Source organism: Mustela putorius, unplaced genomic scaffold, assembly GCF_011764305.1.
Source record: "Mustela putorius furo isolate JIRA1106 unplaced genomic scaffold, ASM1176430v1.1 tig00003899_pilon_pilon_pilon, whole genome shotgun sequence".
NCBI lineage: Eukaryota > Metazoa > Chordata > Mammalia > Carnivora > Mustelidae > Mustela > Mustela putorius.
Window position 1 is genome coordinate 1,607,897 of NW_025422048.1, and position 19,642 is coordinate 1,627,538.

The 19,642-nt window shown below is 60.6% G+C and overlaps 1 protein-coding gene across 4 annotated transcripts in view; it reads right to left on the reverse strand.

Annotated features, from left to right (window-relative positions):
- Window positions 1-19,642, reverse strand: part of ATP2B3 (ATPase plasma membrane Ca2+ transporting 3) — a 58,485-nt gene that overhangs the window by 20,056 nt on the left and 18,787 nt on the right. For all 4 annotated transcript variants that reach the window (XM_045068003.1, XM_045068000.1, XM_045068001.1 and 1 more), the window contains exons 3-18: window positions 17,292-17,489; window positions 16,924-17,181; window positions 16,507-16,632; window positions 15,709-15,834; window positions 13,089-13,130; window positions 11,641-11,805; window positions 11,069-11,283; window positions 10,189-10,431; window positions 9,537-9,778; window positions 7,288-7,522; window positions 5,072-5,251; window positions 4,866-4,953; window positions 4,207-4,313; window positions 3,376-3,567; window positions 1,502-1,715; window positions 169-380 (exon numbers count right to left, since the gene is read on the reverse strand). In XM_045068003.1, the coding sequence (XP_044923938.1) occupies window positions 169-380; window positions 1,502-1,715; window positions 3,376-3,567; window positions 4,207-4,313; window positions 4,866-4,953; window positions 5,072-5,251; window positions 7,288-7,522; window positions 9,537-9,778; window positions 10,189-10,431; window positions 11,069-11,283; window positions 11,641-11,805; window positions 13,089-13,130; window positions 15,709-15,834; window positions 16,507-16,632; window positions 16,924-17,181; window positions 17,292-17,489 (2,843 nt within the window). The remainder of the gene's footprint in view (window positions 1-168; window positions 381-1,501; window positions 1,716-3,375; window positions 3,568-4,206; window positions 4,314-4,865; window positions 4,954-5,071; window positions 5,252-7,287; window positions 7,523-9,536; window positions 9,779-10,188; window positions 10,432-11,068; window positions 11,284-11,640; window positions 11,806-13,088; window positions 13,131-15,708; window positions 15,835-16,506; window positions 16,633-16,923; window positions 17,182-17,291; window positions 17,490-19,642) is intronic.

Consider the following 19,642-nt stretch of genomic DNA (forward strand, 5'->3'; position numbering starts at 1 on the left):
GTTTTGAAAGTGTGGAGAGAGGATATGGGGTCACAGGCAATGCTGGCAGGGGCTTGGATAGCAGGAGGGGCAGAGGCTCCTTTGAGCGGGAGTGGCAGGCCGCTAGCTGGGGCGGGGCACGGTCCCCTGCTCTCCCATCTGCTCTAAGAGTGGGGTCACTCCTCCTACCTGAATCGCAAAGGTGCCGAGGACGATGGTGCAGAAGATGGGGTTGCTGAAGATGCCGTGAAAGACATTCCGCTCGCCGTGGATCTTGCGGGCGTTGATCTCGTTGAAGAGCTGCATCATGACGAAGGTGTTGAAGATGATGGTGTAGTGCTCCGAGGGCGGCGAGTGCAGGGGTGCATTCCTTCCGCTGTCGATGTCGAAGAAGAGCTCTCCTGCAAGCCAATGGGTATGTGGCAGGAGCTGAGCCCCGAGTAGACACGGCTCCCAGCAGGTGCCACCTGAAGGATGCTGGGGCGGGGGGCTCTGTGCCGGGTATGAGCCGAGGGAAAGTATGGACTCTCACCCTGCAGCACGAGCTCGCAGCCAAGGCCCGGCCCGTGGCTCTGCTGCAGAAAGCGCAGGGCAGAACGAAAACGCCAAGACAAACCGTGCATGCCCACTTGAGGTGGCCGTGGGCTGGGGAGGCATCCGAGGCTGTGGGCTGGCCCTCCTCGGCCCTGTCCCTAAGGCTGGACAGCCAGGCAGAGGCCCTCAGGCAGGGCACAAGAGGCTTCTGCTCCCCAGAAATCAGAGAACAGCCCACTGACAGGAACACTTTCCCCACCCCTGACCCACTGTGACTCCTGTCCCTCAGCAAGCTCTGTCCTGGAGGGCAGCCCTGGTGGCTCACCGGAGTGCCCAGACATAAGGGAGAGGGACCACGAACAGACAGACCGACAGACCCCGCCCTGGTGCGAAAGAAGGAAACCGCCGGATAGAGCAGCCATTGGTGAGTCCCCGGATGACCTTCTCTTCCTGCCCTTGCCCCCGTCTTGCTTCCTGACCCTCAGTCCTCCTCCCCCTTCTCCTCTCTCTGTCTTCCCCTCCCTTCCTGTCCCCCCCTTCGGCTTCCTCCTCCTCCGTCCCCATCCATCCTCCCCTTTGGCTATCCCTCCTTTGCTCCGGCCTCTCCTTCCTCCTCTCTGTCTTCCTTCCTCTGCTTCACCTCCTGCCGCCGCTCTGTCTCCGATCCCTGCTCTTCCCTCCGTCTCCCGCCACGTCTCTTTTCTCCTGATCCTCCTCTTCCCACAGCTTCTAGCACAGTGCTCTTGTCATTGTGCCCGGGAGAAATGGCCGTGGGATGCGTGGAGGGATGGGTGAAGGTTGAGCTCTCTGCAGGCAGCTCTATGGAGCCGTGGACAGTTTCTCAGAGGCTCGGGGGGCCTGTGACCCCTCGCCGGGGCGCACGCAGAGAGCGACGGCAGGGAGGGGTCCTCAGGGGGACCTGGGTTAGGGTTCCTGGTGATCATCCTTCCCTCGAACCACCAGACGCGATGCCCTGGGGTGGACTTACCGACGAACAGCAGCGTGAAGATGATGGCGAGCTGGTACACCGCGTGGCCCAGGATGTTCTTCATCATGGTGCGAGAGATCAGGGGCTTGTCCCTGCCGTACGGTTTCCGCAGCAGCAGCGCCTCGGTGGGTGGCTCCGTCGCCAGGGCCAGAGAGGCAAACGTGTCCATGATCAAGTTCACCCACAGCATCTGCACAGCTTTGAGAGGAGAGTCCTGTGGAGAGGAGGCAGTCACTCTCACGCGGACCCACGGCTCCCGGGCAGACACTCAGCTTGGGGGCCGTGTCACTGGCACGACGTGCAGCGAGTCCGACCTTCCCAGAAAACTGTGACATCCCCATCCCTGTTGTTATGGTTCATAACACGTTTTCCGATTCCTGCTCTTAAAATATTGCCAGTCTCCTTTCTCCCACCTGGTAGCAGTGACCCAGGAGCTGGGCTCCCGACAATCAGTGGGATGTTCACAAGCCCGGTTCTGGGGTATGTTGCCCCAGACTGCGATGGGTGCTCTCCTGAGCTCTCCTACACCCAGGGGGTCTGCCCGGCACCTTCCTTCTCATCACCTCCAAGTCGGTTAGAAATAAGCCTCACAGGAGGGCCACATACTGTGATTCCATTCCTACGAAACTTCCAGAAGTGACAGATCCACAGAGCCAGAGAGCAGGTGAGTGGGTGTCAGGAGCTGGGGGAAGGGAGAGGGCATATCAGCTTTGGTGGGCACGACACCGCGAATGCACCGAGTGTCACTGAACCACGTACTTCCAAGCGGCCGTTACAGCGCCCGGTATGTGATGTGAATTTTATCTCCATTAAAAGAAACTTTCAAAGGGAGACAAATGCTGGACACTCACTAATGGGGAGAATTGGACTGTGGAACACAGGGAAGAGGGGTGCCTGGGTGGCTCCGTCGTTAAGCGTCTGCCTGCGGCTTGGGTCATGATCCCAGGGTCCTGGCATCGAGCCCTGCATCGGGCTCCCTGCTTGGCGGGGAGCCTGCTTCTCCCTTACCACTCCCCCTGCTTCTGTTTCCTCTCTTGCTGAGTCTCTCTGTCAAATAAATAAAATCTTAAAAAAGAGAGAGAGAAAATGGGGGAAGAGGCTCCTCCAACGGATCAAACACGGAGTTCCCGTGGGAGCAGCACTCACCCTCTGGGAGAAGCGAAAGGTCCACACAAAGCCCTGTACACGCATATTCATGGTAACGTTATTCATAGTCACCAAAAGGTGGAAATGACCCGAATGCCCACTGATGGAGGAAGGGACAAACGAACCACGCTCTCTCCAAACAATGGCGCTTCATTCTGCCATTGAAAAGAACAAAGTACCGCTCCGTGCTGTGCCATGGATGGACCTTGAAAACACGATGCTGAGTGAGAGGTGCCAGACACAAAAGACCACATGTTATTTGATTCCATCTGAATGGAATGTTCCAGAATGGGCAAGTCTGTAAAGTGAGAAAGTAGTTCCATGGGGGCCCGGGACTGGGGGAAGGGGAGTGACTGCTACTGGGGATGGGGTCTTTTCAGGGGCGATGAAAATGTTCAGGACCCACGGTGAATGTATGAAATGCGACCGAAGTGTGTCTACTCTCAAATGGTGAAGTTTTTGGTATGTGATTTTTATTTCAATTACAGAAAAAAAAAAAAAAGCGTGCAACAAAGGAAAGTCCTGGCTCTCGCAGTGAGCCCCCTGGCAGGCCCTCATCGTCCTGCACACTCCTGGGAGTGAGGTCTCCCGGGCTAGATCTCCACGCCGGGCTCCAGGTGCACAAGGCAGGAGGGGTCCGGGAAACCGGCTGCCTCCTGCAGGCCCCCTGGGCTTGTGGGAGGGCGAGCCCAAGGTCCTCCTCGGGCACAGCGGTCCCCAGTGCCCACCTGAGTAATGCAGGCACCCGTGAAGGCCACGATCACAGCCACCACATTGACGGTCAGCTGGAACTGCAGGAACTTGGAGATGCTGTCATAGACGTTGCGGCCCCACATGACGGCCTTGACGATGCTGGTGAAGTTGTCATCGGTCAGGATGATGTCTGAGGCCTCCTTGGCCACGTCAGTCCCTGCGATGCCCTGGGTGGGGGTGGGGGTCGCACACACAGTGTCCATGGGCCCCTTCCCCAGCCCCCATGATCACTCAACCTACCGGAGCCTGCCGCCTGACTTGGCTTCCAAACAAGGCTCCCCACCAGCTAGAAACAGATGTTCTAGTCCTACTCCAAGCGGCAGGTCATCTCAGGGCAAGGGAAGGGGCTTTGCTCATAAGCAAAGAGGGAGCTGCCACCAGGGCCACCGATGTGGCCTCACATACAAGGCCTGGCCGCCACTGTGTGGTCACTGACCAGGCTTCTGTCCAGTGTCAGTCTGCTACAGAAGGAGCTCCGGGAGGCCTGGGCGGGTTCGCCTTCGGCAACCCAGCTCGGGGCTCACGGTGCCAGCAGGTGGCGGCTTGGTCACCTTCTGGGCCCCAGACTCTGGGAAGGACTGGCCTGGGTCCCTAGCGCCTGTCCACGGTGGGCTACGGTCAGCATGGCAGAGCACAGGTGCTCTTTAGTGGTGGGGAAAGGGGCCGCTGGATTTCCGCACAGCTCGCTGTAGAGGACTGTGGGGCCGGGGCCGGCCACCTGAGCAGCAGGGCTGGGATTTACAGAGTGACGTGAGGCCCTACCTGGGGTGCTACGCCAGGTCAGTGCTGGGGGGGGGGGGGCTTACCATGGCAAAGCCCACGTCTGCCTTTTTGAGGGCCGGCCCGTCGTTGGTGCCGTCCCCAGTCACGGCCACCACCTGCCGCTGCTCGCCGGCGTTGCTGTCGATGATCCCTGGAATGTGGAGCGGGTTAGCGTTAGGGTTCGGGTTAGCGTCTGTGCCCTGGGTTCCTGCCTGGGGACTGGAACCAGTCAACCAATGCTGCTTGACTCCTGGCTGACTCGGGAAACCCTTCGAGACTGTGACTGGGCCAAGTGCCCTCAGTCCTCCGTGCTTTGGCCACCTTTGTGGTGAACTCCCTGGGCCTAGCGAGGTGATACCCGGGGGTGGGACTGGGTGGAGGACAGGGGCTCAGCCCTCTATGGCTTGGAGAATTGTCTCCCTCTCCTGGGCCTCAGTTTCCCCATCTGTTACAACAAGAGGCCATCCTCTACTGGCGTCTTCCACTCATGCTGTTACCCCAGAGAAGCCAAGGGGCGGGCCATTACCCCCACTTCCCTGACGGGGAGACTGAGATTCAGCACGTCCGTAGCCCGGACCCCACTTCCTAGGCAGGCCCTGGAGCCGGGCGTTGGGAGTCTGGGGGCGGACCACAGCCAGCCAGGGGCATGGCACCCCAGGCGGGGGAGGGGCAGCGGCGGGCCAGCATGGGCAAGCTCCATTACCTTTGACCAGAGTATGCTTGTCGGTGGGAGACGATCGCGCGAGGACCCTCAGCTTGGGCCACACCTTGTCCAGACGCTCCTGTTCTATCTGGGAGAGGGAAGCACATAGATGTTGCAACGCCTGGATTGGGGGTGCTGAGCAGAGGTTGGGGGAGAGGTCGCCAGAACCCTGGACTGAGTGGGGAGGGCAGGGGGCCGCGAACTACCTCGCCCTTCTCGTTGCGGATGCGCCGGTTGAATTCCTTCCCCTCCAGGCACAGGAAGTCCTCCCCGGGCTGGATGATGCCACACTTGGCTGCAATGGCTCGGGCTGTGTTGATGTTGTCCCCGGTCACCATGCGGACTGTAATGCCAGCACGCTGGCATTTGCGGATAGCTTCGGGGACCTGGAAGCGACAAGAGAGGTGGGTGTGGCCTGTGTCTGGGCTGTCCCCTCTCTTCCCAGATGTGCAGCCCCCTTGCCCAACCATGCTCCCTCTGAAGGGGACCAGTGGGGAAAAGGGGTTTGTCTGCTTTCCCGCCTGGTCCACACTAAGCCGGGTGCCTCCTTCATTCTCTCAGCAACCCCCCTACCCCTGGGTGCTTCCTCCATTGGGCTGGGCCCCAGGACCAGCCACGACTGGGACCCAGGCCCCGATGCTTCCAGTAAGGGGTGCCTCTGGAGTCGTGTGAAATGGAGACCCAGGACTGCTGAGCCCCGTCAGCTCTGGAAGAATGAGAAAGGAACCTGTGTCCCCCAGCTACCCTGCCAGATGGCAAAGCTGATGGCAGGCCTGTCCCTTTGGGATCCTGACTTGGGGCAGGCTCCTGGCTATCAGCTGGCTCGTGGCCACGCTCTGGGCCCCTCTCACTTGTCCCCCTTCCACCCTGCTCCTTCACCCAATATAAACCCTGAGACGTTTAGAGCCACAGGTCTTATGGGATAAGGTACTGTCCCTACTCGTTAGTGGACACAGAGCAAGAGGAGGGGTGCCGGCTGGGGGTGCGGTGGCGAAACAGCGGCGGTCAGGGTCCTGGGAGTAGGGGAACACTGGCCTCTGGGGTCTGTGGCACATTCTGACACCCAGCCCCCTAGGAGCAGCACCAAACACCAGCCAGGGGCCTGCAGCCATGCAGGGGTGTGTGGGGGGGGTGGCGGCGAGCAGCTCTGTTTGGAAGGGAAAGGTCGCCAGGTCTGCGAAGGGCAACGCAGCTCTGCAACTCCGCTTCACTGTGCGGACACAGGCCTCCTCCTCTGTGCCTCAGTTTCTTCCTGTCCCCGTGCTCTCCTAGGCTGCTCGCCACACTGTCCCCCTTAGCTAGACCTGTCCCTCTGGGTGCTGCTTCCTCCCAGGCAGGCTTCCAGTCTCCTCGGAACACAGGGGTGCACCATCATCAACGGCCCGCGGCCACCGTCCGGATGTAGCAAGCACTGACTTTTGAATCGACGGTCTTTGGTACCTGAGCCAGTGTGTGAATGCAGGCTGTCTCCTGAAGGAGGGCCCAGAAGCTTCTCCTTGCTGGTGTCAGCAGCCCTAAGGGTGGCTCCTTATGTTTCCTTATGTTTCGTTCATGTTTCCAGGCTAATCAGTGGGATCACGGTGGCCCCTCCCTGCCTCACCCTCTTCCTGTGGGAAGATCCACTCTGAGGATCTCCCGTCTTTATGGAGCAACAGGCCTCCCCACTGTTCCTTTGCTCTACGGCCTGCTCAGCTGCTGCCCGGTTTCTCCTTCCCTCTGTAGAAGAGCTCTTGGTAAAGACGTCTACACGGGGCAGCTTCCGGCCTAGACCCTTCCTCCATGTCCCTTTGAAGGCTCCTGTCCCCATCTGCCCTAGCTGTGCCCTCACATAAGGATGCTTCTGGAATCTCTCTCCTGCCAGGACCTTCCTTCTGCTTTGAGCACTCCAGTCCCACTTGACGTCTCCATGGGGAAGTCCTGAGCCTCCCTCGGCCCCAACCAAGTCCTTGACCGAGAACTGCCCCTGCCCCTCAAACCTGTGTCCCCTCGGACTCCCAGTCCAGTGATGGCTCGGCCACCCACCTGCGTCTCCCAACCAGAGCCCTGGGAGTGGTGCCTGACCCTTCCCTCTCCCTCGACACTCCCTCCAGCCCATCAGTCCTGCGGGGGTCACAGCCGTCAAGGTTCTACTGGCGCTTTCTCTCACCTGGTGGAGGCAGAGCACGAGCCAGGCCTGGAGGCCCCAGATGTGGGCAAGGGCGCGACGGTGAGGGAGATCGCGTGTGCCGGGGACGTCTGATCTGGAGGACCCCGAGGCCCTGCCCTGGCCCACCTTTCCTGACCTTTCTGGACTCCAACAGGAAGTAGTGTGTAGCAGGGAAGGCAGGAGAACGAGGCCGTGCTGTGGAGGCCCGACGGGACAAAGGGCTGCCCCTCCACCTGTCCAACAACCTAGGCTGCTCGCGAACGAGTGGGTGGCTACCTCGGGCCGCACAGGGTCCTCGATGCCCACGACGGCTATGCAGGTAAGGTCGCCCACGACCTCGTTTTCCTTGTCCCAGTCGGGCTCCTGAGCGGCAGAAAAGTCCCGGTAGGCAATACATATGGTGCGGAGGCCATCGCAAGCCATGGGCTCGATGATCTTCTTCACCATGTCGTCCCGGTCGCGAGGGCGAAAGCTGCGCAACTCACCGTTGCTGTTTAAGATGTTGGTGCACCTGGGGCGGGGACACAGCAATGCGAGTTGGTGCGAGTGAGGCGCGGGGAGCTGGAGTCTGAGTCCTCCATCCTGCGTGGCAGGGAGGCTACTCCGGGACGGAGGCCTTCTGCTTCTGCGGGGCCCAGTGTCCACCATCCCCCCCCCCCATTCCAGCTGCTTCACATTCTTCCCAGAACCTCAGAATGGGACTTGATTTGGGAATACGGTTGTTGCAGAGTTACGATGAGGTCATACTGGTTTATACCGGGCCCTTAATCCCATGACTGGTGTCCTTATAAAAAGAGAAGAGGACACATCGAGACATAGACACGCAGGAGGACAAGGCAATGCGAAGACGCGGGCAGAGATGGGGGTGACAAAGCTATAGACCGAAGGACTCCCTGACTGCTGGCCATTGCCAGAAGCTGCAAGAGACAAGGAAGGACCCTCCCTTGGCTTCTGGAGCCCAGAACTGTGAGAAAACGGGTTTCTCGGGAGCCTGGGTGGCTCAGTTGTTAAGTGTCTGCCTTTGGGTCCTGGGATGGAGCCCTGCATCAGGCTCCCTGCTCAGCGGGAAGCCCGCTTCTCCCTCTCCCACTCCTCTTGCTTGTGTTCCCTCTCTCGCTGTGTCTTTCTCTGTCAAATAAATAAATAAAATCTTAAAAAAAAAAAAAGAAAGAAAACAGGTTTCTCTGTTTTTAAGCCATCAGGTTTGTGTGGTTCTTGGTCCCGGCAGTCCCAGGAACCAAGAAACTCATAGATTTGGGTAGGCGAGGACTTCACTCAGGGAAGTCTCACAGCATTCCCAGGAGAGAGGGAAGTGTTCGTGTTGTCTCCGTGTAGGAGGGAACGGAGGCTCTGGCAGAGGAGTGACTTGACGTTCACATGCCAGCAAAGAGCAGAGCCAGGGCCCAACTACAGAAACCAGGCTTTTAGCCCGAGAAGAAGGGAAGCACGGAAAGAAGGTTGAGGCCTCCTGATCCAGCTGGGATTCGGACAGATGGCTTCAGGGAGGAGGTGGCCTTTGCCCCTGGGGAGTCTGTGCCTGGGCAGACTTTTGAGGGAGAACATTTGAGTCTTAGCACGTGACTCGACAAGAAAGGTGGACTTTGGGGGTTGGGGTACTTGGAGGCTTTATTGGGATATAAGTCACCGTCACCACAGCCAATTTTAGAACATTTTCATTACCTCTAACAGAAACCCTACGCAAGTGACACAAGAAATAAAGAGATAAACTGAACTTCATCGCTGGAAGATACTGGTGAATCCGGGGATGAATCAAGAGGGTAAAAAAGAAAAAAAAAATCCAATTGGCAGAGTTAAAGGACAGCCTCGGGGGTGAGAGCGGATATTTACAAACCAGGCGTGTTACGGACCGAGTGTCCGGCATAATCGAGAGCTCTTGCAGCTCAACATAAAAAACCCATAAACAATGAAACAACAAAGATGCTCTGCTCAAAGATGAGCAGAGGAATAACTTTTTCTCCAAATGGCCAGTGAGGGCATGGAAAGGTGCCAGCATCACCGGTTGTCAGGGAAGTGCAGACACAAGCACAGGCTGTAATAGCGGTAACAGTGATCATAATTATGAACAGAGAATAACACCTGTTGGTGCCTCCTGAGAAGGTAAAACTCTGTTCTCACAGGACCCAGCGCTTCCAGTCCTGGGAATAGGCCCTGAAAACACATATTCGCCCAAAAACGTGTCCACCCCTGTTCATGGTGGTGAGTGTCCATGGCAGGCATATCCACGGAGAAAGGAGATGAGTGGCTGTCAGGGGCTGGGGAGGGGAGGTGGGAGTGGCTGTTTGAAGGGGACAGGGTTTCCTTTGGGGAGTGATGGGAAGGTCCCGCAAGCGCCATGACAGCGCACGACTCTGGGAATATACTCTATATTTGGGAAAGCGATTAAAGCGGCCAATCTGACGTTCTGTCTACTTTACCGTGATAGCGACCCCGGCAGCCCGCATCGTGGGGCTGGCCGCCAGCCCGTGGGGTGCCCGGCCCTAGTTGGCCCTCGGGTGCCCGCTCACTTTTTCAGCAGGATCTCCGAGGCACCCTTGCTGAAGAGGCGGAAGCCGCCATCGGGCATGCGGATGACCGTGCTCATGGACTTGCGCACAGAGTTGAAGGTGTAGACTTTGTAAAGCTTATCTTCTGGAATCTGCTCCCGCACAGGCTGGAAGTCCCGCTTCAGGTCCAGGACAAAGCCCAGCAGAGCACACTCCGTCTTGTTGCCCACTTGGCGTGGGAGGGCGCCCTCTTTCTCCGGAGGCTAGGAGGCAAGGAGGAGATGCGTGGCACAAGGGGGGCCCGAGTCTACCCTCCCCGCCGCCCCTAGGGAGCCCCCCCACCTGGCTGCGGCCGCCTTGTTGTCTCTAGGGACACCTTGTCTGGCAGGGAGCTGAGGATGGCTTCCACGGGGACTAGATGGGCAGGCTTCCCACCAGGCACTGGGCTTGGAAGGGGTTTCTAGATGCTGCATGTTTTGCCCAGCAGCCAGAATAGGAGTCCAGAAATGAGGTGGAGGCCAAGCAACATCCCAGAGACCACTGTAGCTCTGCTGCAGGCTCTCAGGAGAGCCGAGGGAGGCTCTGGGGACAGCTCTTGCTGCAATTTCGGGCCTGGCCCCCTTCCTCCATCCCACCCCAGCTTGGCCCAGCCGGCTGCTCGCTCTCTGCTCACTAGTATTTTGGTGGTGTAGGCACTGTTGATGGAGATGGCGTGGACCAGCAGGTCGAGGATCTTGGGGGTCAGGGTACTGGGGGCTGGAACTTCTTTGTAGTGGGTGTCCCCAAGGTAGGACTGGACCACGGTCATACGGTTGGTGGTGAGTGTGCCCGTCTTGTCTGAGCAGATGGCAGTGGCATTGCCCATGGTCTCACAGGCATCCAGGTGGCGGACCAGGTTGTTGTCCCTCATCATTTTCTGTGAAGGGCACAGACAGGGGCTTGGGTAGCCTGCTGGCCTCGGAAACATTGGCCCATGGGGTACGGGAGCAAGAGGTTGTCAGCATGTCATGTGTGACTCTGTTCTGCCCTACTGGCTTTCCGTGTGGCACTGACAGCCCGGGGCGGGGGGCTCAGTCAGCTGCTACATGTCTTTGCTGCTGGGCTGATGGGCTGACGGCAGTGCCCAAAGACAGAGCTTGGAGTGGTTGCAGGCTGGGAGGATGCTCATCAGATAGGCCAAGCAGTCAACCCTGGGAAGCCGCTCTCCCCAGAGCACAAGTGGGGCTTCCCTGCTGCCCAGGACAAACCCTAACCCTAACCCTCTCAGATCATCCCCAGTCTATGCCATCTTCCACCCACTGTCTCCCAGTGTCCTCAGCCCTCTTCCTTTGCAAGTGACACCGGCACTCTCAAGTTCCTGCCCTCATCCCACTGATGTCAGGTCCATCCCACTGCCTGCCCACTTTCCAGCACCTCCCTTTCCCCTGACTGATCCCAAACTTTCTCCAGCCCATGCCACACCAAGCTGCTGAATGGCTTCCAAGTCCGCTTTCTGGGTCTGTATCCGGGCATCAAGGGGTTCTCATTGCAATTGTGTTTTTTATTATTATTACCTTGACGGAGTAAGCTAAGGAGATGGTAACAGCTAGAGGCAGGCCCTCTGGGACAGCCACGACCAGCACCGTGACACCAATAATGAAAAACTTCACAAAGTACTGCACGTAGACGGGCGTGCACTCGGCCAGCCATGCCCGGCCGTCCACGACGAAGGTCTCAATCACGAAGTAGAGGACCAGGATGATGACAGTGATGGCGGACATCACCAGTCCTGCCGGGGGGCGGGGGGGGGGGGGGGGGCGGGGGGGGCGGGGGCGCAGGGGCCACAGGAGGTGGGGTCGGGATGGGGAGTGAGCGGGGTGAGGGAGGGAGAGAGCGAGAGCGAGGGGGACGTAAGGGAGCCCATCCGTCCGCTCCCGTGATGCACCCCTCCTACCCCTCCTGTGGCCCAGCCCCGTGGAGGTCTGGAACCCACACTCTCTGACTGGGGGCTGCTATAGACCCTGATGGCCACGGCTGGCCCTGGCGGGTCCCCTGACGGCCTGGCCCACAGGACCCCTCACAGCCCTTTCCCGCTCCCGCTTGCTCTCTGTGGCCCCGCCTCGCTCGCACCCCACGGCGGCCGCACCTGCTTTCCCGATCTGCACGGCCAGCTTGGTGAGCTTGCCCTGCAGGACCGACTTCTCCTTCTTGGGCGCGCTGGCTTTCTTCTTCTCCCGTTCCTCCGTCTCCCCGCCCTCTGCGCTCTTCAGGGGCTGCATTTCCATGGCAACCGCCCCATCCTGCTTCTTAGCTGCACCCGGAGGAAGCCCACAGCCGAAGTTAGGGTTAGCTATAAAGGAAAGCGCGCTCCCCGAGAGGACACAGGGCTGGGGGGGGTTCTCTGTTTTCTGAGTATGACATAGCCCAGGGGCTCTCTCCTCTCCCTCCTGTCCCCAAGCAGCCCAGGCCCTCCTGACCGGGGGTGGGAGGCTCCGGCGCTGCCGTTGCCGGGGGCAGACGCGGTTCTCCGGGGACCTCCCAGGAGAAAGAAGACAGACACAAGCACGAGGAACTTGGGCACACAGACATGGTGGCCAGTCCCATAAGGCCCCAAATCTTGATACCTGACAGCAAAGGCCCGGGGCCCAGGGAACGTTCCAGAACCTTGAGGTGACCCACTAGCCCACTGGTGTCTGTTCTCCCAGCAGCCTCGTGAGTGGGCACCTTGACCTCCGTCAGGAACCCCGCTCACCATGCACGGCCCCTGTTCTCTCCTCCCGGAGCCTCTCCTCTAGCTGCCTCTCCACTTTCGGTCTGGAGCAGGTGGCCTATCCATGTCCCACCTCGAGGGGGCACCCAACCCCACTACTCATCCTTCTCTGTCACTACCCCTGTCCCCACACAACGGAGCTCTCGGTGCTCCTGACGCCACCTCCATGTCACGCATCACCCGCCGTGTCACGCCGCCAGCTGCTCCGTAATGCTTCCGGTCTTCCCACCCGTGCCTTCTCCCCGTGACTGCCTGAGACCCCCTCACCACTGACTGCTTTCCCCAGGGGCCTCAAGCCAGAGCCCACGGCCTCACTGATACTCAGTCCCCGGCCAGCAACGGCCCCTCTCCACCCTGGCCTGGGACTGTGGCCGTCAGGCTGCCCCCGACCCCGACCCAACCTTAGCTCTCCTCTGAACTCCAGGTTCCTTGTCGGACCCTGTCTTGGTCTCTGGGTCCCCGGGTCCCACAAGGCACCAGAGTCTTGCCCCTGGGTCTGTGTCTCTGAACTGTGATCTTGCTTCGGCCACCTTGGCTTCCCCAGTACCTGCGCCTGACCGTGGACAACCCCCGTCCCATGGCGGAGTCTCAGCGCCTACCAGGCTGAGGGGAAAGTGGGCATCGGATGGCCACCTGTCACCCTGCCTCAAAGGTCCGGCTGAATTGGGACACCCATAGGCCTAAGCCTCAGTCGCCTGGCCAGGAAGCCAGCTCGCAGGTGATTCTCGAGTGAGGGCTTCTGGCCTCACTCAACTGCTCTGCGGGTGCTGCTCCCAGAACTGAAGCGGGCAGCCCCCCCACCCTGTGCGCAGGGCACGCGTTACCTTTGGTCTGGCTACTCTCCATTGCCCCGTCCTGCTGCTTGCCTACAACAGAAGAGGAACGACAGACACGAAGCCTTGAAAGCATCACTGTGGGACGATGGGGCACAGGGCAGGGACACACACAGTGAGGCCAGAGAGCACGGTGGAAGGCGGGGAGAGAGTGCGGAAGGCTCCGGGCCCCTATTACCCTCTGATGCCCCATCACCACCTCTCGGGGCAAATGGGCGCCACACTCTAGGCTTCCTGACTGAGGCCCCAGCCCTCCAGTGAACGCACCCATCCCCCCGTGCCAGCCCCAGACAAACTGTGGGCCATGTGTGACCCGGCAATGGGAGGCTTCTAGAAAGCCTACCACCATGTGGAGTTGGAGCTGCCAGCTGTCTCGTCCCAGCTCTGTCACCTTGAGCAGGGCCCCCAGGCTTCGATGTGTACTTGCCCCAAGAAGCAGCTTGAACGCTTTACCTCGGGGTCCCAGCGGCTAGCTCTATGAGTGCTTTGGAGGGACAAAGCAGCGAGACTCTAGAAACCTGCCAGCTTCAGGTGCCCGCCTGGCACCAGGCTGCTGGGCACCTAGCCCTGGAGGAAGCGACACGGTGTGGGACACGCTGGGTCCCAGGTGGACCTGCGGGGGGTGGCCGTCCATGAACCTGCGGGGTGGCTGCCGCAAAGCCCGCAGCTGGGTGCTTGGGACTGGGGCAGTGAGAATGCTGGGCTGCGGCCTTGTAGGTTGGGCCCTCTGTGAGGGTGGGGAGGTTCCGAAGGGAAGATTTCTGGGGGCAGAGGAGATGCCTGTAGACACACGGTGACCATACAGCGCAGTGAGGAGTCGTTGTTGAAAACTCTGGGGCCGTGAGGGCCCACAGAAAGGTCAGAGGCTGCAGACAGGACCCAGGGAGGCCTCTAGAGGAGGGAGGGGGTGTGGGATGAACACTACAGGAAGAGGAAGACAGAAGCCAAGGGAGGGGAGGAGGGGCAGGAGGACATCCCAAGCAGAAGGGTGACTAGGAGTCAAGGCCGAAAGGCAAGAAGCTGGTCGGAGGGAAGCAGGTGGGTCCGGAGCACTGGGCTGATAGACACAGTCGAGAGGCAGCGAGGGTCAGGGCATGGGAAACCCAGGGAAACGCACTGGGAGTAGCTGCTGGAGTGGCTGAGCCTTGGACTGAGACCTTGATGGGGAATTGTGGGTGCTGCTGCCCCTCCCCAGACCCTGGCTAGCCCTCGGGGTTCCCCTCCTCCAGGAAGCATGCTGGTGAAGGTGCTTGGCCTAGGGGAGCTGACGGAGACGGGGCAGAGGAACCAGAGCCAGGGCGGGAGCTGGGGGTCCCTAGGGTCCCTGGGGCCCCTAGGGGGGTTTAGTCAAGGTTGGTGAGGAGGGGCCCAGAACTCAGTGCTGAAGACCACCGACATTTGATGGGCAGAGCTGGCGGGGGGGGGGGGAGCCCGTGAAGGAGGGGAGAAGGAGCACCCTGCCAACGAGCCATCATGGTGTCAATGGAGGGACCCCAGGCAGTGAGCTCGGCTTCCCGGGAGGGAGGGTGGGGCCTCCAGCCCAGCCCCAGCGGAGGCCCAGGGCTGACTGCCCTACCCGCCTGCCTGCCGAGGGACCCTAGTGAGCTCACCGTGGGCGGCAACTAGGCTGAGCCCTGCAGAGAGAAGAGGCTTGGTGTGGCAAAGGTGGGCAGGGCCCATGGAAGCGTCTAGGCAATGGCTGGTCATCTGTCTCCTCTCTCACTGCCTCCAGGAGCAGGGCAGGCTAGGGCTGGGGACACCAGCACATCCTTCCTTGCTGACTTGCCCCTTTGTTGCCTGTTTTCTGGCTCTGGGGGCCCTGACTGTCTGAGCAGGCCTGGTGGCCGCAGGCTTCCAGACGTGCTCTCCCCACACAAGTGCGGGTTCTTTGTACTTCTTGTGGGCCCGAGTGAATTCTCTCCGAGGCACACATCTAGAAAATTCCGCTCCCCACCTGGTTTGACTGCAGGAGCAGCCTGAGGGGAGACCCAGGTTAGAGCAAGGTGAGTTGTGAGCTGGTCCCGGTCCTAATCAAAGAAGATGGTGGGGTCCCGACTCTGGGGCTGGGAGTCTGGCGTGGCGGTGGCACTGAGGACCGCCATGCCTGGGGCACATAGCAGTGGCAAGAGGAGGCAGCAGGATGGCCATGTGCTTCTGGGGAGTCCAGTCCATTCTGCTTGGGAACCTTCTAGCTCTGGCCGTATGACCCCCCTTTCCCTGGCTGCCATGTTGGTGGGGTCCCTTAGCACCTTACTGGTGGCGCCCTCCCAAGCCAAGGTGGCTAGCCCCTGTCCCTCCAACCCCATCCCCGCCCAGCCAGGGCACTTCCCCCACCCTGGCAACACACTTCCCAAAGCCTTCGGGGAATAGCTGCCCTTACACAGAACTGGGGGGCCCGCCGACCTGCTGGCTCTGGGGCAATGACCCCAGGAGAGGGGTCCCCGAAAGGAATCAGAAGAGCGGGTATTACCTCCCACCCCTGAGGGCTGGCTCTCCCTGGAGCTGGAGTAGGGGATTAGGCCAGCAAGATATAAAGGAAGAAAGAGCAGGCTGCAGAGACAGAGGGCCAGCCCCTGCTTGCACTGGGAACTGGAGGTCACCGCTTCCTTACCTTTCTTATCCTTCTTCTCCTCTTCCTCTCCACCAGCTCCAAGCAAGGTAAAGATGATGCCTGTCTGGGAGTTCACACCAACGGCAGTCACCACCATTCTTCCAGAACCTTCCATGACATGAGTACCTGGCAACACAGGGGAACCAGGACAGAGATTTACTCTGCTGGTAGGAGGCATGCTGAACACCTACAGGTTCTCTCGCAGAAATCCCAGAAGCAGGGACTCAGTGTTTGGAGGCCCGTGGGGGCCATGTTGACCCTAAGACTAGGCTGAAGCCTCATTCCTGGCTCGGAGGGGACCTGGAGGCCCCAAAGGAGCAGCTGCTTTGCCCAGAGGCCCAAGATGAGGTCCTCTTAGGGCCCACCTGGGGCCTCCAGCCTCTCGGTGCTGCTTCACACTGCATTTGCCACTGGGATAAACCCTGGGCTAAGCCCAAACCTTCTGGAAAGGGAACACTACCCCCACTGGCTCTTCTTGAGTGTTTGGGCTGGGGAGGACCACAGCACTGTGCTGACCCAGAGTCAGGCCTCGCCTCTGAGGGCTGTGGTCAGGAGATCAGGGGCTCTTCAGGGGTGGGAGCACCCCCTTCCTGTCCCAGTGGCTGGAGCTGTCCCCATCATGCCTCCCACAGTCTGCTCTGGCCCCTTTCGGGGACAGGGCAAAATCTTCAGACTCTTCGACCAGAAGGGCTACTTAGGAGGCCCCGGTTGAGGGGGCGGCCGGCCCAGGTGGCCTCCAAGGCCGTGAAGCACTGAGCTGGTCCAGGAGGTGGCCTGGCCAGTGCCCGGAGGCCTCACCTGAGAGCAGCATAGGGTCTTTGTCCGCTGATTTGCGCACGTGATCCGACTCGCCGGTCAGGGAGCTCTCGTCGATCTTGAGGTCGTTGCCTTGGATGAGCACGCCGTCGGCAGGCAGCAGGTCTCCTAGGGCCAGCCGGGCAGCCGGAACCACAGGCTGGGTGTGGATCCAGGAGGCCCCCCCCTCCCTGCTGCCTCCCCCCTGCCTCGGGGGGGGGGGGGTCTCGAACCCAGTGTGCGGGGCCCGCTTCTCTCGGTCTCCTCCTTTCTGGGGAAGACTCACCCAACCCAGCCCCGTCGTCCTGCCCTTCTGGGGCTCTGTCTCCGGCTCGAACTCCCACCTTCAGCCCCTGTGCCCCCACAGGTGAAGGCCCACGTGCTCCTGGGCGGGGGAAGGCCCGCCGTGGAGGCGCTCACCGTACTTGACCTGTGCGATGTCCCCCACCACCAGGGCAGCCACAGGGACCTGCAGCAGCTGGCCGTCGCGGATGACTGAGAAGCGCTGCTCCTGCTCGATGCGGCTCTGCAGGCCCCGGAACTGCCTGTCCTTGCTCCAGTCGTTGAAGGCCGTGACCAGCACCACGCAGCTGACCGACAGCAGGATGGCGGCTCCCTCGATCCAGCCGGCCTCGGCCTCCCCTTCGTCCTCCGCCCCGGCTGACACGTTCCCGCATGCTGTGCCCGAGGACGGCAGCGAAGGATGGCGGGCCGGGACAGTCATGCTCCGGTGCCTCGGCCCGAGTCCCAGCCCTGCCCTCCCGCCGGGCCCCCCTCTCCCCGCTCACCTTCGCTCTCCTCTCCTGGTGGTGCGTAGAAGGAAAGGCCCAAGGAGACGACGGCGGCCACTTCCAGGATGATCAGGGTCACGTCCTGCAGGGCCTCCCACACCAGCTGCAGGAAGGTCTTGGGTTGCTTGGGGGGGATGAAGTTCTGCCCGTAGATCTGCCTGCGCTTCTCCAAGTCGCTGGCGTTGTTGGCCAGGCCTGGGGGGTGCAGGAAGAAGAATGGCTGAGACCAGCGGCACGAGGCCCTGCCCGTTCCTGCCCCGCTTGCCCACAGGGCCCAGCCCTGGCTCCCGCCCGAGAGCTCCTGGAAGGCGGACCGGCCCTGGCCTGGTGCCGCAGGCCTTTCCACAAACTCCGAGGGCACGTATGTCCAGCTGCCCGGACACAACACACAATGGTGTGGGGCCCCTAGTGGGCCCGAGGGCCAGATCCTTCCCCCATAGGCCCAGGGATGTGGATGGGGTTCACTGGGCCCCTTCCGAAGGGACAATGACAGCCAACATGGGGAGCGAACAGAGGGGACCCAGCTGGGCCTGGGATGAGAACAGCCAAGGCTTTCCAAGGGGTGCAGGGCTTCGTAAGAGACTGGGCCGGAGGGGCCGAGGGCGCTGTGGGTGGGCCGACGTATTCATACCAACCCTCCAGGGTTCAGAGGAGGAAAGGGCCTCGTACCCACGAGTCGGAGCTCTTATTGGCAACCCAGGAGTCCTGTGCTGTCCTGGTCACTCAACCCCAGGCCAGGATGGCAGGAGCCTCACAGAGGCTAAGCCACCCAGAGTGGGGCACAGCCAAACCACATGTGCTGGACACAGAGCGTTTATCGTCTGACCCGATCTGGGGGAGGGTGGGCTCCAGCCGCCCAAAGACCTTGTCTGTTTCTGTTCCTGGCACCCACGGCCCATCCCTGCCCTTCCCCGTGTCCCGCAACTCAGAGCACCTACTGCCTCCTATGGGACTGCACATGTGGCAGGTGGGAACATCTATAAGGCTAATGGGACTGTCAGTGATTCGTGCTGATGCCACGGTTTCCCCTGGCCACCAGGCTGAGGACAGAGGACAAGGAGGGTCAAGGATGACAAAGCCAGCCCCAGTGGGGACCCCTTGTGGCCGGAACCCATAATGCATGGTGGAGGAGGGCTTGAGGGGCTGAGAGGGGCCTGATCTAGACTGATCTAGACTTTCAGAGCGCTGGGAGGCCCCTCCACATCCCAGACAAGCTACTGTGTTGGGGCTGGGATGGAGGACTCAGAATCAACACCCGCAAAGGGGTGAACTCTGGCATCTGGAAGCTGGGCCCTTACCTTACTTTTCATTCTTGGGACACTCCACTTTCTACCCACGCCTGCACTGAGTCTTCTGGGCCTCTCTGCCTCTAGAGCTACCAGAAACTTCCATGTGGGACTGACATCCAGGTTACCTCCTCCCAAGGCCAGATACCCACTAGGCCACCTTCCCCTGAGGTAAGCAGATGGGATCCAGTGCCCTGGGCCTGCCCCCAAAGTGTCAAGCCCCACACTGACACCTAGTGGACAGATGGTTGCTTACAGTTCCCAGTTCTGCGGAGTTGTGACTCCTTTGGCCTCCTGAGAGGGCAGGGAGCAGCCGGCAGGGCAGATGGGGCTGGGGGTGCCACCCTATGAGGTGCTCCCAGCTGGCTTGGGAAGGCACACAGGACCTGGCCCCCAGGTGACTTGAGAGCAAGGAAGTGCTAAGTGGAAGGACGGTGGGTGTCCACTGGGCGGGGACATAGGGCTTTGTGGGAGGGACAGGGTGGGACCCCCCTGAGGCACAAGGCCTGACAAGAGCCTGGCATCTCCCCAGCTGGCACCGATCACACGCTGTGCCCCTCACCTAGCAGAGCCGCAGCTGTCCCTGCCCTTCTCCCCGGGGCCTCATTGTGCCTGGGCCCTGCCGGGGCTCAAGTTTCTGCAACTTTCCAGCGGGGTGTCTGGAGGAAGCTCAGGACCTTGGCTCCTAGGGGCTGGGGTCCTAGCTGAGGGCCTGGTCCCCACTCCTGACTAAGGCCTGCGTCTTTAAGCTACAAGACATATGACACGTAGGGTAAGTACTAGGGAGGCACTATGAACCCTGGCTCTCCTAGGCCCCTAGGATATCCACGATCCCGTTCTAAAAAAGGGCACGGGTCCCCATGGCCCTGTAAGTCTGCATCCTGCCTACCTTGCCCAGCATGGCTTGTCCCGTACAGAAGCCAGGACCTTGGGGCGCCTTCCCCCAGAGCAAGCTGGCTCCAGTGCTTCCTCCCTCCCCCTCCTCCCTCTCTCCCTCCCACCGTCAGCCTGTTCCTTGGCCTTGAGCTGCCCTTGATGCTCTACCAATGCTTCTCTCTCCCT